This window comes from Phaethon lepturus, unplaced genomic scaffold (genome assembly GCF_000687285.1).
Source record: "Phaethon lepturus isolate BGI_N335 unplaced genomic scaffold, ASM68728v1 scaffold17624, whole genome shotgun sequence".
NCBI lineage: Eukaryota > Metazoa > Chordata > Aves > Phaethontiformes > Phaethontidae > Phaethon > Phaethon lepturus.
This window is the reverse complement of record NW_010537169.1, coordinates 76,761-77,064: the sequence shown is the minus strand read 5'-3', so window position 1 is coordinate 77,064 and position 304 is coordinate 76,761. Positions and strand designations below refer to the sequence as shown.

The window sequence follows — 304 nt, the reverse complement described above, 5'->3', positions numbered from 1 at the left end:
AGCTCCCTCGCCCCCTTTTCCCTGCAGACAGCAAGATCCCCGAGGACGCGGGGCTGTGCCGCACCGTCCTGCCCGACCCGGCGCCTTCCCAGGGGCGCTTCTCCCCGGAATCCCACCTCACCGAGGCTGCCGATGGCACCTCCGAGTCAGCGCCCAGCTGCGAGGGCAGCGTCTGTGACAGGGTGTCCGAATTTGAGGATTTCTGGAGACCTCCCTCGCCCTCCGTCTCGCCAGGTAGGACCGGGGCGAGCAGACCTCGGCGAGGGTCTGGCTGCGGATCTGTGTTGGTGCCGTAGGGCAGCGC

General features: G+C 68.8%; 1 protein-coding gene across 1 annotated transcript in view; it reads left to right on the top strand.

Moving 5' to 3' along the window:
• Window positions 1-23: 23 nt before the first annotated feature.
• The window catches only part of GFI1 (growth factor independent 1 transcription repressor), a gene marked incomplete at its 5' end in the record, with an annotated part of 9,856 nt that continues 9,575 nt past the window's right edge, over window positions 24-304 (top strand). Inside the window, one exon of the mRNA XM_010286413.1 lies at window positions 24-234. Within this exon, the coding sequence (XP_010284715.1) occupies window positions 24-234 (211 nt within the window). The remainder of the gene's footprint in view (window positions 235-304) is intronic.